General features: G+C 37.7%; 1 protein-coding gene and 1 non-coding gene across 2 annotated transcripts; both read right to left on the bottom strand.

Moving 5' to 3' along the window:
• Nucleotides 1-1081: 1081 nt before the first annotated feature.
• LOC143849860 (transducin family protein / WD-40 repeat family protein) lies at nt 1082-15355 on the bottom strand. The gene is made up of 12 exons (XM_077359127.1): nt 15028-15355; nt 11892-12997; nt 11469-11645; nt 11231-11344; nt 4260-4364; nt 3411-3545; nt 3268-3323; nt 3055-3160; nt 2576-2692; nt 2355-2481; nt 2129-2259; nt 1082-1926 (listed from the first exon to the last, which is right to left on the bottom strand). The coding sequence occupies exons 1-12, from the start codon at nt 15299-15301 to the stop codon at nt 1387-1389; spliced, it is 2988 nt and encodes a 995-aa protein (XP_077215242.1). The 5' UTR covers nt 15302-15355; the 3' UTR covers nt 1082-1386.
• On the bottom strand, nt 5377-5448 carry LOC143852079 (small nucleolar RNA R160). The gene has a single exon (XR_013236659.1). It is a non-coding gene; the product is annotated as a small nucleolar RNA R160 (small nucleolar RNA).
• Nucleotides 15356-15980: the final 625 nt, after the last annotated feature.

Here is a 15980-nt window from a genome sequence, read left to right as displayed (position 1 = left end):
TAAAACAAAGTGAGTAGTGCCATGACGTCAGTCCCGTTATTGTATTATGTGAGAGAGCATTATTCATGCAAAAAAAAAAGGAGCTGATAAATTCGCCCCCCCTTTGAGCCTCTCTCTCTCTCTCTCTCTCTCTCACAGCTGCTCCAACTATCATTTGAGGTTTAACTGGATTCCTTTCACCTGACGAAGTGGCCCTCTAAAAAATATTTGCAAATGATTTTGAAGTTATATTCAAGTATCTGCAAATAATGATTATAATAGCCCTACAGGGACCGATATCCGCCCCACCGTATTTTTATAATGGCACCACTCACTTTGTTTTAAATTTTTTTTATCTTTAACAGATCTTACAATACTCAAAATGCTATCAACATCCAATAAAAAAAAGTGTAAAACAAAGTGGGTAGTGTCATTATTAAAATACGGCAGTGCAGATATCAACTGCCTAGTCCTAATTGTTTTCAAAGTGGCCTTAATGCCCCATTACAAATAAGATTAGATTAAGTAATTTTATTTGAAAATAAGAACCAATTTTGGTGGCATCCACTGAAACCTTTTCCCCTTCAGTAAAGCAGATACAATGTGTTTCTTCTGGACAATCAAATAAGAGGAATGCTAAACTGAGGGGCGCCCTTGCAAAAGTAAGATGAAAGGGTGCCCCCACCATGGTGACGTGGACCAATGGGAGCACCCTTTCATCCTATTTTTGCAAGGGCACCCTTAAGTTTAGCATTCCTCATCAAATAATTGATAATATTTGAGTGAGGGACTTTGAGGCATTCAACTGTAACCTGGCTAGTTAAAAATTTCTTCCTCATGGTTCAGCCTCCACCTGAACCACGTGATCTTGATCAGAAGGAACAGAAAAAATGTCCATTGCCTTTACTGTAATGAGATGGGCAATTGATGTTGATGGTTGTGTTATTATTGGCGATTTTAGTAAAATAAATGTTTTGATCAGTTCAACCTAAAATGCCATTAACATGTGTTTCTTTCATTTGGCTGCTCTCCACATGAAGGTATGAAAATCCAAAATAAAAATATGAAATATAAAATGCACCTAAAATAGGGGAATCATGCATAGAAAAATGAAAATTTTATTTATTTGACAGGCATTTCATAACATGAAATGCAACCATGCATTACTTGGGTAACATACATCAGACAGTAGATTTTTCCTTAATGAACACACAAAAAATGTTTCTCAAACATGGCTCTCATCCATAGCATGAACCAACATTATCATCACAGAAATTGATTGGTGTCAGTGACAATGATATCTTGAGGAAACAATGGAAGTGCAGAAGTTGCTAAAGATCTTACAAGGAAACTCCACTTCCTTTCCCTGTTTTTTTTTCTCTGGCCAAATTTTCTAGTCTGGACCATTTATTTCCTTGTTTTTTTAGCACCTCCATTATCTTTTGGTTCGTCATCGACCTTCTTCAGCTTCATGATAGAATCCAATAAAGTTGACTTATCCTGGTTGTTGGATGCCTTTGCAAATGGATTCGCCGGTCGCTGAAATTGCACCTGATTCCCCCACAGCTTTGCATTCCCGCAACTCACATTTCCATTTGATTCTATCTTCTCTTCTGCCATCTTGGGTTTATCTTGTGACTTCTCCGGCTTGTTGGATGACTTTGCAAAGGGATTCGTTGGCTGATGAAAGTGTACTTGGTTGGGCCCCTCCTTTGTGTTCCCCACACTAGCATTTTGGCTGTATTCCATCTCTTTTCCCATCTTAATCCTCTCATCTGCTTTTTCTTGTTTTAAAAATAGAGGTGGAGGTAATGATGGATTTGATGCTTCTGATCCTCTAGTGCTTTCAACCACATGTAAGTTTCCATGCGATTTGAAACCATTTGTGAGGGTTGCATTAGCGGTTGGATGCGCTACTGGCCCTAGGCTTTCATTCAACAATCTTTCCTGTAAATAAATGGATCAAGACATCATGTGACTAATAGAAATCAAGGCCGCGTAATCCAAAAACCCTGACTTTTCATGAGGAAAAAGCAAAACAACTTGAAAACATTATATAACATTTACAACCTCATGGGCAACATTATCTCAAGTAATAGTAAACTTTTGAATACATATTATATATTAACGGATTTTTCGTGGGGTTTACCTCTAGTATGCCATTGAACCGTTCTGCCAGGATTGGAAGCTTCAAGGCAGTAACAAGCTTTATTGCACCCTTCAATGACTTCTCTAATGATAATAGTCTAGCAAGTTCAGAAGCCCTCACAAGCTTATCACCTGAAATAACCATCCATTCAAGCATGAGCTCTTTTATCACTACCCAGAAAGATCCATAATTCCTTTAGAGAGACTTAAAAATTGTAACCTCTTACCATTGCAACAGCTGGCAATAAGCCTTAATATGCATCGGTCGAGAGTTGCTTCCATGTTGAAAGCCTCATCATCTAATGCAGTGGTGTCTAGACCAACAGCTGCCATTTCTTCAATTTTCTTCTGAGTCTACAAGGTTGTTCAAATATATAATGGATTAAGAAAGGATAAAAAGCAAAAACCCACGGCATGAAATTTTAGGGGGGGGAGAAATATGACAAACCTGCGAGAGATATAGGTTGCTCATTATAAATTCATTTTCAAGATCATCTGCTCCTAAATCAGATGATGCAAGGGGAAATGACAGGCTGAGCAGTGTAAGAACTGGCTTGGGCATCACCTGAAAAAAAATGAAGCTGTTAACTTACTCGAAAATTTCAGCTGAAATATTTCGGTTTCGGATTGGACCGAAACTGAAATTACATTGAATCAGAATTTTACATGATTCCCGGAAATTTCACTGAAATCTGAAATTTTGGCTGAAATTTCAACCAAATTTCGGTTTTCACCTTTATTTACAAAATTTATACCGAAATGTTAAAGATTTCCACCGAAATGGCCTAACTTTAGGTGGAAATAAAAATAAAAAAAAGGAATTTTTGTCAAAATTTTACATGAATCCGCCTGAAACCAACATTTAAAACTTTGGCTGCTATAGATAAGCAAGAAAAGGATAGACAATAAGACATAGTAAGCAAGTACCAGGGGGTACAAATCAGGCGACTTGCATACGATACAAAATAACTTGGTTGCATTCAACCCCACAATCCAATAACTCTCCTCTTCCGATTTCCGTTCTTTACCAGCACTGCATAAGCAGGTATGGAAAGCTTAAATGCCTTTACAACATGAGGTTGCATAAGCAAATAGAATAATCCACGGTATGAATCTCAATCCGGTATTCATCATAAATACCTGAATAGGGGAAGCCAACAGCCCCCATATTGGTAAGTAAACACTCTCAGCACCCCCTACAATATTATGCAAACCAAGTCAGGTTCAACAACAACGGATGCAAGTGACAACCACCATACAGGAGACATAAGAAGCTCACAGACCTTGGAATCATATGAACTTAGCTGGCCTTCTTCAGTAAACCCTAACCATGTTAGGGTTGAACCAGGAGTCAAGGGAAGATGACCTTTTATGGGCTGAGTTCCATTATAAATGTTGAGCACTTTAAATTCTAGCATCTGGAGACCAAAAAATAAAATGGTCTCATCCATCATAGAACAAATTCATCAAAAAGGATGAAGTATAGAAAGCACAGTTTGAAAAAACCAGTTTGTCCTTAGAAAACATTTGCACATCAACTTATGACCTCTTTGGATACCACTCAAGATTATTTGCATATAATCTAATATGCAGATGGTTTTTATGTTAAGCATGATTACTTACAAACAATTATCATACAATTTTTAGAAATTTTATAGTAGTGGCTTCTAAAGAGTCTTTAATGTCCTATTTGCAGACAACATTAAATTAAAAGGGAAATGCTAACATCCATCGCAGTAGGCGTTTCGCGGCTGGTCTGTTGCATGTTAGACCACCCACCTCGTGAATGGAGACAAAAGCTATTGTCTTCATTCACGAGGTGGGTGGTCTGACATGCAACAGACCAGCTGCGAAATGCCTTTTGCAATGGACCCTAGCAAATCCCTAATTAAAATAATCTTATGTGCAAGAGAGCCAATTTTGGTGGCGCCCAAAGAGGCCCTTAACCGTCACAAATCATAATTGCACTGGTTAATACATGAGCAAGCCAACTATATTAAGTCTCAGACCAGGTTGAGAAGGATAAAAGCAATCATTTAAAACATATCGACAAGTTTAAACTTACAGCAATTTACCTGATTAATGTCTGAGCAAAATTATAAATGATACCTAAAAATAATTATAAATGATACCTGATCTCCTGAAGGAAGGCAGTCAGACGCATGAGTGACAATGGCCAGTTGATCCTTTGAGCCGGCTGCAGTCACCACCGGTCCATCAAGAGAGAGAATATACCTCTGCAACATAGGGTTTAATAAAACGACAGCACCAAGATTAATTTCAGAGATGCTTCAAAAGTAAGAAACTAAGTAACAAATGAACAAAAAAAATGTGACAGCACCTTTAAGCAAAAGAGTATTGACCCAATAGCAATTAAAGGACTTCCAAAGACATAACTGAAGGCACGAATGATAAAACGAGCATGTACCAGATTTTAAAGACTTGATGGAATTCAAAAGCCAGTTCTGAGATCTTTAGAGAGAATAGAAAATGAAGATAAATACAATTTAAGCTGTTTAGAAGCCAATCTGAAGAGAACACAAGCAATGGATACAAAATATCTTTAGCAAACTAAAATCGTATGGAATAAATTCTGTTGCATTTCATGAAATAAGCAAGGCATCACAATCAATGCATACAAAATATCTTTAGGGGCTGTTTGGATCAAGAGGGGAAAACTATGGAAAAAATCCAGGGTAGAGTAGAAATGAAATCTTCCAAGAAAACGGAGAAACTTTTGGATTTCTAGAAGACAATTTCTATGGGAAATGAGTTAGACAAACTAGTGTTTCAAAACGCGAATGCAAAGAAAATCCTAGTCGACTTGACACATGTGGTCATGTACTCGGTTAACACGATCATAACTTGGGAGAGTCCCAGAAATTTTGATTGACTCTATAGGGAAAAATGCAGACTCAGACAAGGACAGAGGCAAGGTAAAAGAGAGTTGACTTTTAGGGGGGAGTCCACGATTATGTGGGGGAATTTTATAATTATGAGCCAAACTACCATTCAAAAAAACATTATGAGCCAAACGCATAGGAAATCAGTATGAAAAATGCTGGAAAATTCATTTTCCACATCAAATTCAGAGCATGTAAGCTCATCATTTTGTTTTGAATTCATGAAACCACAAACCCAGTCCATCTACTGTCAGGTAAAGAAATAAACAAAATGACGAGGAAAAAAAACTTAAGAGCATGATGAAAATATAGGCATATCACCAACTGTATGTTATGAAATAAGCAAAGCAATCAGAGAACTTTGAAGACCATTACGTGTTTCCAAATCAAATTCAGAGCATGAGCTCATCATCTTGCTTTGCATTCACGAAACCACAAACCAGTTTGTCAAATGGACAAAATGATGCGAAAAGAAAAGCTAGAGTACATGATGAGAACATAGACAATTGTTCAATTCTCCAAGAGACATTTTTCTTTTGTCATAAGAGAGTAATGGCTGAGCACTTCTCCACATTAAAGAATACAAGAGATCAGCTAATTATCATCAATAGAATAGTGATGGATTAACATTGGAAAATTTTGAATTTTGCAAAATACCCTAAAAACAAGTGTACCACATGATACTTCTGGCGAATACTACAAAGTGTAACACAGCGGTAAATCAAAGCAGGAATGAAATAAATCAATAAGTGATACTAATCAAAATCATAATTCAGATTTATGAGGCTAAAAATGACTCAATCGTGTTTTGTAGAAAATTATCCTTGGGAAATAGCAGGTAATCAGGGATAAAAATATTTGTATTGGCATGTGGCTTAAAGGTACCCAAAGTTTGATGACACGCTAAGCTTACACTTTACACAGCAGAGGGCGAGCCTTGGCGCAATGGTAAGGTTGCTCCATTGTGACCTGGTGGTCACGGGTTCGAGTCACAGAAACAGCCTCTCTGCAAAGCAAGGGGTAAGGCTGCGTACATCTAGCCCTCCCCAGACCCCGCAATGGCGGGAGCCTCGTGCACTGGGCCGCCCTTTTTTAATTTGCTAAAAAAACATCTATATTTTAATAATGTTAGTGATTTATAATGTTTTTGGTGTACTGGCAGAGCCCATCGAGCTTGTCCTGTCTGGTGGTGGTTCAATTTTTTTTGTCCATGACTTGAATTAAAAATTTAGAAACTAGTGAACAACAAAAGAAATGGCCAACATAAGAATGTAAAATACTAAAGTACTAACTACATAACCACACAACATAAGGTCAGTAGGCATACTTGCACAGATGTACAACAGTACTATGGTTCAAACATAGTAATATATTGAGAAAATAACAGAGGCATGAAAAGACATGAACAAAATACACACAGAGATCTAGTGATGCAGATAGTAGGCCCAATAAGAGGCATATTGGCCCATTAGGATTTATTTCCATGTTATTTAGTTTCTAGAATTCTTATTTCCAATGTTTTTAGTTTCTAGGATTTTTTTCCATGTTTTTAGTTTAGGGCTTTTATTTTCCATGGAATTTTATTTCCATTGCCTATATATAGGCCACATATATTAGGGATTTTAAGTTTTGATGAATAAAGATTGATTGGCTTCTCCCCTCTACAGGTTTCTTCTTCTACTCTTCCTATTATTCTTCTCTATTGTCCCTCTTCTTCTATTTTCCCTCCCGTTCCTACATCATCTAGGTTAAAGAATGTCAAAATATCAAAAAATGTGTGCGCGCGAACACATATACTACTGAAAATACCATAGAAAATAAATCAAAAGAAGGAAAAAGAAGTAAAACATGGACACATAGGACATGTTTGGCAACCACAAAAAAAATAATCCATGGAGTATTCGTTGGCCCAATTGTGTGATAGGGGCAGATGACGGAGGGACAGAGACTTGAGAGAAGGAGTGGAGAGAGCATGAGAAATCCCTAAAAACAATGAGAAAAAATATGCTACTTCAAATTGCTTTCTTCATTTTTTTCAAGGGGGGAGGGGGTATGCTCTCTCTCTCTCTCTCTCTCTTTCAACTGGACCCAACAAATATTCCATGGAATTTTATTTTTTCATGTTTGAATTTTTTCCTTAGTTGCTCTTTGAAAGTTTTAGTATATCCTACATGCAATAAAAAGAACGGACCAAGTTGCTTTGGTGGATATAATTTCCAGTAGTTATCCGGGAATTTGGAAGGAATGGAATATAGGACTACTTCCAAATGAACATGCCAATATAAGCAAAAGGTGGTATCACTCTAGAAGTTTCCAAAGGGCTCAGTTTCAGATGATCTTTGATGTAATATCAGTCACATAGTTAAGAATTGGGTGGGTTGTTGCCAGAACTGAATCACAATTGTGTCATGATACTTGAGAAGCCCCCAGAGAAAATTGGTTCAAGCTAAGTTTATGTCAGAACTTGGCCTTCAACATGGACTCCCTAGTAGCTTAGGTGGGTCAATAACAGACTGGGTTTAAGTGTACCTAATTCTAATGACCCAGCAAGTTTCATCGGGATAACTAAGTTTTATGTTTTTTTATTGACTGAGTAGGCCCAAAACCAGGTTGACCCAGTCAATTCAACGTTGACTTGGCAAGTTTTTAGAATATTGGACAAAACTCAAAAGTTCATCAAAACAACAAAGTAATCAAAGGATAAGTCTAGAGAGGAATGTCATGCAAGCATTGGTGAAGCAATATCTGAAAAAACAGCCTCAGTTCTCTCTGCATTTGAGGTCTCAGATGGATCTTTGCTGGGCCCAAATATCTCACAAAACACTCACCACCAACAATCTGTATTGAATGGGACTCTTTGCTCATTATATCGTTTGCCAAAAAAGGAATACCCTCACTTTGGGAACTTCATCTCGGGATTTAATAAATTGGAGTTCAATCTCGAGAAATTCTATAAATAGATAGAGAAGGAAATGTTATAACAAATACCCATGGAAACTTTGATTTAAAATAGGTAAAACAAAATATGAGCAACCAATGTTGCACATCCTCACCATATGTAAAACAAAATTTGAGCAACCAATGTTGCACATAAGAGAGAAATGGGACATGCATTTGGTGGTCAACATCGAGAAGTCTCTTTGTTGTCACACTCGGTAGTGATTTGGATGGTCAAATCAAGTTCAAATCTGACTTTATAAAAAAAAAAATTAAATAAGAGTATTTTTGACAAAAGATATAATGAGTGAAGCACTCGCATCCAGCCCATAAATAAATATATTTTTGTCAATACATTAATTTAGCACCTTGATACCCAATTTCCCGATATTTCCTTGCAACTAAACTTGAAGTAGCAAGGGGCTATATGGTGCAGAATCTTCAAATGTGAAGGGGGTTCGAAAATGAGAATCAAGTTAGGTCACCTTCAACAAGAACTAGAAGAAAATAACTATTCTTTATTTTTAAACGAATGATAGAACTGACTAAAAACAGAAAGGGAGGTATGGCTCAACTGACCGAGTTGTTCATGCAAGAAAGGAAAAGAAAAAACTCTACTGCAATGGAAAGATTCTTCTAATCAGCAATAGGATGATCCTCACAAATGAAAATCTCACCACCCTATGCCAATGAAAGTCCAAGACTTACTCAAATATGCAACAATAGAGTTTGAAAAAAAAAAAAAGGCACGGAAACAAACTTTTAGAATGCTAAGACTGAATTCCAAAGAACATTGGCTTAGCTGGTCTAAGAGGGGTTACAAGAGATTTGATGAAAATTTGCTATATGGTCTAAGAGGGGTTCCAAGAGATTTGATGAAAATTTGCTAGATGCTCTACAATTTCATTAGGCAACTGCCTCTAACCTAGAGAACTTGAGGTCAATCCCACGAGTTGCAATCAGAACTCACTCCCAATGGGATTATCTTTTGTATTGAATGTGGTGCTCCAAATGTCACAACTAGACCAATATTCAAAAGTATAACCCTCCATAGATTTGAAGGAATTTCTTGACATATTGGCCTTCAAAGAGGCTTTACAAGCTTCTCACAGCCATCAAGGGGTAAACAGCATTGTGGAACATCTAGTAGAGTTTAGAATGACCGAGACATATCTAGCAAGTAGCAATAATTATTTGAAAAAACATTATAAAAATAAATAAAAAACTCAAAAAAAAAAAAAAACAGTAAAATGAAATAAGTGATAGATCTAGCTTGTACACACCTTAAAACACATCTAATAAACATGGGCGTATATGTTTAGTAAGAAAAAAAGTAACAATGGTAAAAAAAAACCAAAAAAAATTTCATTGTTTTGGGTGGCATCAAACCGAGGTGCCTGCTTGAAGATATGTTTCTAAGACAAGAATTCAATGTCACTTGGGAGAGTTCAATTTCACAGGAACTTCTTTTGAAGGGAGATTGATGGGGTGACTTAACTTTTTGAAAACAGTTGAGTCGACTTATATAAAAAGAAAATGCTAGGGATAGGAGTTTGTGGGTCTAGGAACCAGTGGGGCTTTTTTCGCATCGCCGGCATTCAAAGCTTGGAGATCCCCTGCGCCTCCTAGAATATGTGCATTCACCTGGACAGCGTGTCGTAACAAAATTCTGGTCGTCGACCAACTTGTAGAGCCGGAGGTGTGCCCTTTGACTTAACAGAGGTGATTATCATTGTTTCACTTTTGTTCTATGATTTGTGGACACGGACACGAGTGTCGCGTGTCGACACAAACACAGTGTCGGACACTGAGAACTCCCAAAATTTAGAAACGGGGACACACCAAAAATAGAAAGTACATATAATCATGATTTGTGGATACGGATTCGTGTGCCGAGTTTCGACAAGGATATGAGGTATCTACCATGGCAACCCCTAAAAATCTAAAAATAGTGTCACACTCAAACACATACATACATATAAAGTTATTGTCACTTCTAGCAGTACACTTAAAAGTGTCTAAAGGAGTGTCGACATGTGTGGACACGGGTGTCGGCAATAAATTCAAAGTGTCTGCCAAATCATAGCTTTTGTTTGATATTTGCCTGAACCCTTCCTAGTCAAATTGACGATCTCTTTGAAGCATGGTCCTTTGCCCCTTGGCCGAAGAGAGGACGCATTCTCTAGAGCCTATTGCTATCGGCGGTTATTAGGTGCCTTCGGAAAGAGAGGAATAATTGTGTGTTTAGAGGAAGATCCGAGGGCATTCACAAGTTCCAACAACACATTCACTCCTTGGTGAGTCGGTGGGGCTTGTGTATTGACGGATTTCAAAGGAATTGGCAAGAATGAGATACAAGGACATAGAACGATATTCGATCAAGTAGATCACATCAGATGGGCATATTCGAGGTTTCCTTAAGATGGACTTCAATTGTTCCAGTCTGGGGAATCCTGGACTAACCGGTGTGGGAGGTATTCTTCGTGGGCATGACGGTACCTTCAGATGGGCATATTCGAGGCCTTTGGAGTGTAAAAAAGCAACGATGATGAAGGTCTAAGAACTTCTAGTGAGAATTTCATTCATAGAGGAGGTCGACCTGACCTGGATCATTGTAGGAGGAGACTCTAAAAATTTCATCGATTGGATGAGTCATGTCTCTAACTATCCATGGAGATGCACACACAACTGATGAAATCTGAGATAGAATCGACCGTCATGCAGTCGTATTCTAGTATGTTTTGTGATCCGCCAATAGTGAAGCTGATCAGTTGGCCCGATTGAGTACCTCTAAAGCAGTTTTGGAACGCCTGCATTTCCTTTCACCTTCATCACTTTGGATATCTCTTTTCTAGTTTCTGTTTGTCTCTGACCACCTCGATCTCCAGCCTTTTTGAACCTTTCTTTTAAATGCATTATTACTATTCAAAAAGTACTTGCTACTGATTGAAGTTTCAATCCTTGTTTGTTGGTTTTAATTCATAGAAGGAAATGTATCTTTATGTTATCCAGCTACAGCATCAGGCCCATATTTGTTATCAACACAAGGGTTCCTATGTGACAGAATCTTGGCAGAAGGGCTAGAGTAAAAGCACCATCCATAGCAAAATATCATTCCTTAGAAAAGTACTTCCATGGCAACCAAGTAACACAAGGAGATCAGCAATCCAAGGCAGATATTTAATAGTTTAATCACTCAAATCCAAGTCAATTTATTTTAGCAAACATGAAATAGAGTGCTAATGAAATTTCATGTCACAAACCTGCAAGCCACCCTCAGTGAAGATCCGAAGAAAATTAAGACTGGTAACTGCAGCTACCCAACCAGTACCAATGGCCACAACCTTCACTTCTTCCGCTTCAAACCGCATAGACCACTAAAATGACACAACATTAAAAGTCAGGGTGAAATAATCAGTCACATAATATATGCATGTGGGTGTATATCTCATGATTGTACACAATGACAATGTAAATATTTTAGGAAACAAATGAGCAAACCTCACTGTTATTAGCCCAGCTACTGAACGGCCGATACATGAGAGTACTCAGGTTTTTCTCACCCTTACAAGGATTTGCAAAGACACTTCCACTCTCATTCAGTGAAGCCATGGTAAAGCCAAAATAGTCAGTCATAGAAGGAACCCTAGGTCCTCTACCAGTATCATGAAAATCAACCTACGCCAAGTTAAATCACAAAATGATAAGTCCATGTTACAAGAAGTTTAAAAGCAGCTTTTACTTAAGATTGAGCTCTCTCATGATAATTGCAACACCGAAAATGAAAATTAATATACGGGTCACACCAACTAAAGAACATTAGTAACTTTAAGCAAAGAAAACTTAAATTGAGCATGCCAATGCCATTAGTTAATCACTAAAACTTATAGTCTGTATTCTATAAGCAATAAAGATGCTCATTACCTCTATATGGGAATGTCCATCATTATTGATGGAGGTAATACTTCCAAGCATATTGTAGCAAAGAAAGTGCCTCTTCCCAGCCTGCACCGATGTAGAACCCGGTTGAAAGGCTTCCTGCACCATTGGTTTTTTAACCTTCGATAGAGTTTCAAAGCGTTCTTTCCCATCTTTTTTTTCTTTTAGTTTTCTAGGAAGTTCCTTTTGCAATTCAATATGCGGAAGTAAGCCTAAATTCCCATCACTATCTTCATCTAAATCATCATCAAATACAGACTGTTTCCGTAGCCTTTTCTTTCTAACGGGAACAAACTCACCAAGACTACCTTCATCAATATCGCTTAAGCTGCCAGAAGTACTGGGCTCTTGATCATCTTCATCAAACAATAGAAGCCCATTATTGTTCCTTGATTGCAGATTAGGAGCACCATCTGTAGGAGACTTCATGTATGAAGGAACAACAGACTCCCACATACCAAACTTACCCATGACATCTATAACGGCCAAGGCATTCCCATTTGGCTTCCAAGTCAAACAACATATTCTCTCATCAAATTTTTGTCTATCGATGTCCTGCCTCTGATCAACATCCCAAATTAAAACCTGCTTGTCTAAACCAGAAGTGGCCATGTATTTTCCATTAGGTGACCAAGACAAGAAACAGACAGATCGCCCGTGATCACCTTTAAGCGAAAACAACTTCTCAGCTGTGTCTCTATCGTACATCACAACATCATTTTTCAAACCTGGGACAGCTAGGGTTTCTCCATCAGGGCTCCAACTCAATACATTCAAAACAGAAGTGTCTGAACCACAATCAGGGGATATGGATGTAAGGGTATGTATCGGTTTTCCTGAAGAGAGCTCCCAATATATGACAGTCCCAATCCCATCAACAGATGCCAAGTACTCAGCGGTAGGATCAAAAGACAAGCCAGTGACAGGACCTTTATGACCCTTGAGTACCCTCGAGACTGAACCATCGATGGTGGCAATTAGTTTAATGCCCTCATCATCACCCGCGGCAGCCAACAAGCTACCAGATTTGTTAAAAGCAAGAGAGCGGATTGGCAAGGTGAACCTGGTTACATTGCTCTGAAACTCTCCACCTGATCAAAAATAGTATAACCAAATCAACAAGCCAGCAGCACAGCAATTCAAGATAGGTTTGAAATGAAGTTTTGAGAAGAAATGAACTACATCAACCTAACTGTTTTACTTAAATGGAAGAAAAACTTCAAGATGGGATGATTAAGATGCCCATCAATCCGGGACCCAGTTGAATAATCACTACAATTTTGAGGAAGTAGAACTACATGAAGAAATGTAAATTACTTAAAACCCAAATAACCAGAAAAAAGAAAACCAGGAAGCAGTATACCACAGTTCTTTTCTTTTCCTTTTCTTGCTTAAGACTTAAGAAAAGCTACGGCTAAGCAAGACCATAGCCCAAATCCCACTAGACCCTAGAAGATTCAAATCCATCAATAAGCCACTTTAGTATAAAACCTCACAACTACACTAGTGGTCAGTAGCTAAATCTACCCCATAACCGTAAATAGCAACCTGTATAGTAAAGAAAACTAAATAAATTTAAATATACATATATATACTATATACACACGTTCTTTAGCATTTTTGCTACTTTGGCAGTCATATCCAAAAGAACATAAAAAAACAATAGGTCTGAACTATCAAAATATATGCATGTAAATCTCCAAGGAGAGCTTCCCATTTCAAGTAAATGCCCATAATGAGTAGTGAGCTATCGTGATATGATAATCATGGCAGAAAAAAACTTTTTTTTTTTTAAATAAAAAAAAACTAATTTTACTAGTCAGAACATTAAGAACATCAAAAAACAATAGGGATGAACTATCAAAATAAATACATGTAAATCTCGAAGGAGAGTTTCCCATTTCAAGTAAATGAAAAGTAAATTACACCTGCTACAAACTAATTCTGGAACTTTCTACATTCCATGATAACTTGAGGTGTGTGTTAGGTGAGCACTGGTGTCAATTACATCTGCTGTTCATTTTTATATGGAAGGCATTTGTACTTATACAATTTACTCCTAAGTGTAAACCATTTACCATTCTCTCCACGCTCACTCCATTCCTTCCCGCCAAGTCTCTCTACCTACTCAGCTCCTAACACAATTGGGCCATCAAATATTCCATGGAATATTTTTTTATGGTTGACGAACATGCCCTAAAGTACATTTTACCTAATATATTATATCACTATAAAAGGAAATGATATTAGCACTCCATGTTTTGATAATGCTTACTCGTTATTTTACAACTTTTCTAATTAGCTGCAATAGGTTGCCACGATTCTCAATGGGTTAATAACAGTCAATAGGAAAAGTACCAAATCTCTCCTTTGCCATGATGGCTTGGAACATTTCTTAAATCTTATAGGTAGAGGTTTCGAGGATTGGTGCAGGCAGATAAAAAACAGTCAATCAGAAAAGTGTTCAACAAAGTAAAGAGTGACATCATAAAACAAGAGCGGCATTACAAAAACAAGGGAGTGCAGTGTCATTTTCCTGCTAAATAAATAAATAAAATACTCAACTGCTCACTCCTTTAGTAACAATTATTCAATGATTGCCCTGGCAATTAGGGTGGAGCTTGTAACTATAATTAATTATAAAGTCAATTTCCCAACCCACCCACCCATTAGATAAATTACAAATACATAAACTTTTGTATTGAATTGGAAATTTACAACACCCATTTCTTCACTTAATGATTTACAGCACTGTCTAAAAATTGGCACCATTATTCCCAATCGTCAGTCCGTACTAAAATGTAAATTTACAATGGCCTACTGCCCAATCTAAAAATAAAAATAGTTTAGAACATCATCTAAAGACTGATTCAATAAAGACAAGTCACCGTATAAGTTGCTTATTTCTATGTCGACCAAAATCCAATAAATCGGGATTATCAACTAAGAAAAAATGATCATTAACTAAATATAAGTCTAACCAAAGTCCAATGCTTTCTTCTTAAACAAACCCTAATCCCAGAAAGAAAACCTCACATAAGAACAAAGAAACAAAAAAAATTAGGGATTAGGCAGGTGATCTTGAAAATAGAGAAAGATGGATGAGGAGAAAGTCATTGACCTGGAAATTTATAGAGCTTGACAGAATGATCGAGTGAGCCAGAAGCAAGGCAGGTGGAATTAGGGCTAAGAGAGAGGGCCGTAACGCCTTCTTTGTGATTGCGAATGAATTTTGTGGGTTTGGAAGGATCAAGGAGATTGTGGATTGAAATAGAAGAATCGGAGGCGGATGAAGTGATCCGATGATGAGATTCGAGATCAAATAGAATGGAGCAGAAAGAGCTCACACCGTTGCTCTTGTGAGCTTCCTTAAGCTTCATGGATCGCCCTTTCATGGCGGATTCTGGTTTTGCTCTAGGTTGTTTGGTTTCTGGTTTGGGAGTTTATATGCTAGGGTTTGGGGCGTGCCTTTGGCGGGAAATTGTGTTTTCTCGCGGGAGTTTTTTGTAAAATTACGAAAATATCCTTGTAGTGAACTTTACTTTTATTGAGGAAGAGAAAAAAGCACGGGATCTGCCACCAATGAGTTGACGTAGATTGTGTTGGTCCCACATCCCTCACATGTAATCAATGGTTGAGATATTATGGCGGGACCCTAACGATCCCTTATTGATCAGAGATCTAAGATCAGATCATCCATTCAATTCCATTTCATTGTAGTGTGATTTGCAACAATAGTTGGCTACATCAACCGTTGGATTGTATTGGGCCTACATTCCTATTTCTTTTTGGCTAATGATATTGGCACTGCCATGTTTCAAGATAGGCCCCGGTTTTTGTTTCCCGTCTAGACGGGCCTGTTTGGTTAAGAGGATTTTACAATCCTAGCCCAACTAGATCAAGGGCAAGGGCTAGGATCATCAAATCTAGGTGGGGCCAACGACAATGTGTCAAACATGTGTTTGTTGCTTAGATTAGCCTCTCCGATCATGTTCACGTGGCACATGTTGTACGAAGTTAAACATTTGAAAAGATCCTAATAATTTTTATTTGAGGAAAAGGATTGTACACCCG

Source organism: Tasmannia lanceolata, unplaced genomic scaffold, assembly GCF_043159265.1.
Source record: "Tasmannia lanceolata isolate RefF3 unplaced genomic scaffold, GAP_Taslan_0.1 ptg000018l, whole genome shotgun sequence".
Lineage (NCBI taxonomy): Eukaryota > Viridiplantae > Streptophyta > Magnoliopsida > Canellales > Winteraceae > Tasmannia > Tasmannia lanceolata.
This window is presented reverse-complemented; position numbering and strand designations above follow the sequence as displayed.

Excerpts from the sequence above, each read along its gene's own strand:
- LOC143849860 (XM_077359127.1), bottom strand. The coding sequence starts at position 15,301 with ATGAAAGGGCGATCCATGAAGCTTAAGGAAGCTCACAAGAGCAACGGT. Across the intron at positions 12,998-15,027 it reads CAAGCTCTATAAATTTCCAG|GTGGAGAGTTTCAGAGCAAT; the intron begins GTCAATGACTTT and ends ATTTTTGATCAG. Across the intron at positions 3,324-3,410 it reads TAAGTTCATATGATTCCAAG|GGGGTGCTGAGAGTGTTTAC; the intron begins GTCTGTGAGCTT and ends ATAATATTGTAG.